Raw genomic sequence first — 1,488 nt, forward strand, 5'->3', positions numbered from 1 at the left:
AGGGGTGGATGACTCCCAAATCATTCACGTGAAGCAATTCTTGGATCAGTCCTTTACTATTAAAGACCTCGGCAATACAAAATATTTCTTGGGGATGGAAATTGCAAGGTTTTCTGATGGATTATTTCTTAGTCAATGAAAGTATATATAGGATATTCTTAGTGATGCTAGGATGTTAAATGCCAAACCAAAAGAGTTTCCTATGTCCAAAGGTTTGAAACTTGATCATACTGGTGATCCACTTCCTGAACCAGAGGTATATCATCGTTTGGTGGGCAGGTTACTCTACCTGGGCCTTACACGCCCTGATACATCTTATGTGGTTCAACACTTAAGCCAGTTTTTACATCTCCCACGTAAGCCACACTGGGATGCACTTATGGCTTTACTTTGGTACCTTAAAGGCTCTCTAGCCAAGGGGCTATTTTTCCCTGTTAATGTCCCTCTCCATATTTCTACATATTGTGACGCAGATTGGGCCACTTGCCCTATGACGCGAAAATCCCTTACGGGATATTGTATTTTCTTAGGGAAATCTCTTATCTCCTGGAAGTCAAAAAAACAAACAACAATTAGTCGATCCTCTGCTGAGGCTGATTATCGTAGTATGGCGACTACTGTTTGTGAGCTATAATGGTTATCTTATTTATTGTAGGATTTACAAGTTCAAGTTTCACAACCTGTTCCGTTATTTTGTGATAATCAGGCTGCAGTTTATATTTCCGAAAACCCAGTATTTCACGAATGAACGAAGCACTTAGATATCGATTGTCACATTGTCAGACAACGTGTGCTTGATTGATTTATCACAACTAAACATATTGCAGCAAAGCATCAATTGGCTGATTTGTTTACTAAGCCACTGACTTCTAGTCTCTTTTACAATTTTTTTTCCGAGATGGGATTGGTTGCACTGAACCCATCTCTATCTTGAGGAGGCCTGTAGCATATTGAGTAATTTATCAATTGTAAATAGCAAAAAAAGATTGGCGGGAACAGTTATTTTGTTAAGAATAATGAGCTGGCAAATTTGTTAGAGACAGCTGTATAGTGTTAGTAGTATGCCCTAGAGCATATCATTTAGTATGTATCTTGTACATATTTTATTAATAAAAGGCATTACCACTTTTCCGTTTACATAATATATTTATGTGTAATAGAAAAGGTCCATTGATATTTTGTTAGAAATATTATTCTTAAGTTGTTAAGAATATGAGTGACAATATTTCTAGCACAAAGTATCATAAATAGGTTCACAATCGAGGATACTTCATAATAAGGATATGACTTATCCAGAAAGATTGTATTCATGTTTGTTCCCAAGTTATTTATATGAGATATAAATAAGATGGAATGGTGAGTCTCATGCCATATAACAAACATGATAGGCACTTATAAATGATAAGTAGGCCGAACCAGTGACACTTATGACAAGCACATGGAGTTTACTCTTGTCAATGTTTTGTCATAAATCATATCAGTGCATAT

The 1,488-nt window shown here is 36.2% G+C and overlaps 1 protein-coding gene across 1 annotated transcript; it reads left to right on the plus strand.

The window, feature by feature from the left end:
- Positions 1 to 202: 202 nt before the first annotated feature.
- On the plus strand, positions 203 to 798 carry LOC131181635 (uncharacterized mitochondrial protein AtMg00810-like). The gene is made up of 2 exons (XM_058150498.1): positions 203 to 623; positions 707 to 798. Exons 1-2 carry the CDS (start codon positions 203 to 205, stop codon positions 796 to 798), a joined length of 513 nt encoding a protein of 170 aa, XP_058006481.1.
- Positions 799 to 1,488: the final 690 nt, after the last annotated feature.

This window comes from Hevea brasiliensis, chromosome 7 (assembly GCF_030052815.1).
Source record: "Hevea brasiliensis isolate MT/VB/25A 57/8 chromosome 7, ASM3005281v1, whole genome shotgun sequence".
NCBI lineage: Eukaryota > Viridiplantae > Streptophyta > Magnoliopsida > Malpighiales > Euphorbiaceae > Hevea > Hevea brasiliensis.